This window comes from Fulmarus glacialis, unplaced genomic scaffold (genome assembly GCF_000690835.1).
Source record: "Fulmarus glacialis isolate BGI_N327 unplaced genomic scaffold, ASM69083v1 scaffold29774, whole genome shotgun sequence".
NCBI classification, from domain to species: Eukaryota; Metazoa; Chordata; class Aves; order Procellariiformes; family Procellariidae; genus Fulmarus; species Fulmarus glacialis.
In genome coordinates, this window is record NW_009206579.1 from 390 (window position 1) to 2,463 (window position 2,074).

At 47.3% G+C, this 2,074-nt stretch overlaps 1 protein-coding gene across 1 annotated transcript in view; it reads right to left on the reverse strand.

Moving 5' to 3' along the window:
- Nucleotides 1-2,069, reverse strand: part of LOC104075349 (neuroblast differentiation-associated protein AHNAK-like) — a gene marked incomplete at both ends in the record, with an annotated part of 2,443 nt that extends 374 nt beyond the window's left edge. The window contains 1 exon segment of the mRNA XM_009575805.1: nucleotides 1-2,069. This exon segment is cut by the window's left edge and continues 16 nt beyond it. Within this exon segment, the coding sequence (XP_009574100.1) occupies nucleotides 1-2,069 (2,069 nt within the window).
- Between the last annotated feature and the right edge of the window lie 5 nt (nucleotides 2,070-2,074).

Consider the following 2,074-nt stretch of genomic DNA (forward strand, 5'->3'; position numbering starts at 1 on the left):
TCTGCCTTGAAGCCAGGCATCCCAAACTTGGGCATTTTGAACTTGGGCATTTTGAGTTTACCCTCTGGGCCATGAATGTCCACATCTGGCACATCAACGTCGACCTTGGGGGCTCCAATATTGATGTCAGGAGCCTTAAAATCCCCTTCTAGCTTCGGAGCAGAACCATCTATGTCTCCTTTCAGCTTGGGACCTTTGAGGTTTAAGCTGGCATCAGGCATTGAAATTTTGGGAGCTTTTATGTGCATCTCTGGCATTTTAAACTTGGGACCTTTCAGTTTTTCTTCTCGCCCTTCAACATCCAGCTCAGGAGCATCAATGTCAACCTTTGGTCCTTTGATATTAACATCCGGCACACTCAAGTCCCCTTCCAGTTTTGGCACTGAAAGATCGATATCCACACCTCCTTTTGACTTGGGACCTTTCAAATTCAAATCAAAGTCTGGCATGGAAATGTTGGGAGCCTTGATATTCATTTCAGGCATTTTAAGTTTGGGGCCTTTCACTTTTCCTTTGGGACCTTCAATGTCAAGGTCAGGAACCTCTACGTCCACTTTTGGTCCTTTCACATGCAAATCTGAGCCCTTCAGACCCACCTGGGGAAGAGAGACGTCCACATCTCCCTTCACTTTGGGGCCTTTGAGGTTCAGGTCAATGTCGGGCATGGAGATCTTGGGGGCCTTGATGTTCATTTCTGGCATCTTAAATTGGGGGCCCTTGAGCTTCCCCTCTGGCCCTTCAATTTCCAAACCAGGACCTTCAATATCCAGCTTGGGACCCGAGACATCCAGCTCTCCTTTTGGAATGCTAACGTCCACCTCTGGCCCCTCAGCCTTCAACCCAGACACACCAAATTTAGGCATTTTGAACTTCGGCATTTTGAGTTTACCCTCTGGCCCATGAATGTCCACATCAGGCGCCTCAATGTTGACTTTGGGGCCCTTGATGTCCACCTCGGGACCTTTCAGCTCCCCTTCCAACTTTGGGCTGGAAACATCTAACTCTCCTTTTAGTTTATGCCCTTTCAGATTTAGCTCCACATCTGGCATTGAAACCTTAGGTGATGAAATACTCAGGAAAGGCATTTTAAATTTTGACCCTTTTGATTTTGCCTGTACATCCACATCTGGAGCATGAACGTCAACTTTCGGACCAGATATTTCAACGTCAGGTTTTTTAAGTTTCACATCCACATCGGGGCTTTGCACTTTAGGACCAGAAAAGCCAAATTTTGGAAGTTTAAACCTGGATTTTTTAGTCTTTCCTTCTAGATCAAGCTTCGGTCCCTCGACCTCAAATTCTGGGCCTTTGATGTCTAGCTTAGGACTTTTCAGCTCACCCTCTATTTTGGGAACAGAAGGATCAATGTCAGCTTTCAGTTTTGGGCCTTTCAAATTTAAGTCAATATCTGGCATGGAGATTTTAGGAACATTGAATTGCATGTCAGGCTTCTTAAATTTCGGGCCCCTAAGTTTTCCTTCTGGTCCTTCAAGCTCTAGGTCAGGAACAGTAACATCAACCTTTGGACCTGAAATAGCAACATCGGCTTCAGGTAGATTTACATCAACTTCTGGGCCCTCTCCTTTCAACCCGGACAACCCAAACTTGGGCATTTTGAACTTGGGCATTTTTATTTTACCTTCTGGACCATGAATATCCACGTCTGGAGCCTCAATGTCGACTTTGGGGCCCTTGATGTCCACCTCGGGACCTTTCAGGTCACCTTCCAGCTTAGGAAGAGACACATCGACACCACCTTTCAGCTTGGGGCCCTTCACATTGAAGTCAACATCGGGCATGGAGATCTTGGGTGCCTTGATGTGCATGTCGGGCATCTTGAACTTGGGGCCCTTCACCTTCCCCTCTGGCCCTTCAAAGTCCAGCTCCGGACCTTCAATATCCACCTTTGGACCAGAAACATCCAGGTCTCCTGTCGGCAGGTTCACGTCCACCTCTGGGCCTTCCGCTTTGAAGCCAGGCACACCAAACTTGGGCATTTTGAACTTGGGCATTTTGAATTTTCCTTCTGGGCTATGAATGTCCATGTCAGGTGCCTCGATGTCGACTTTGGGAC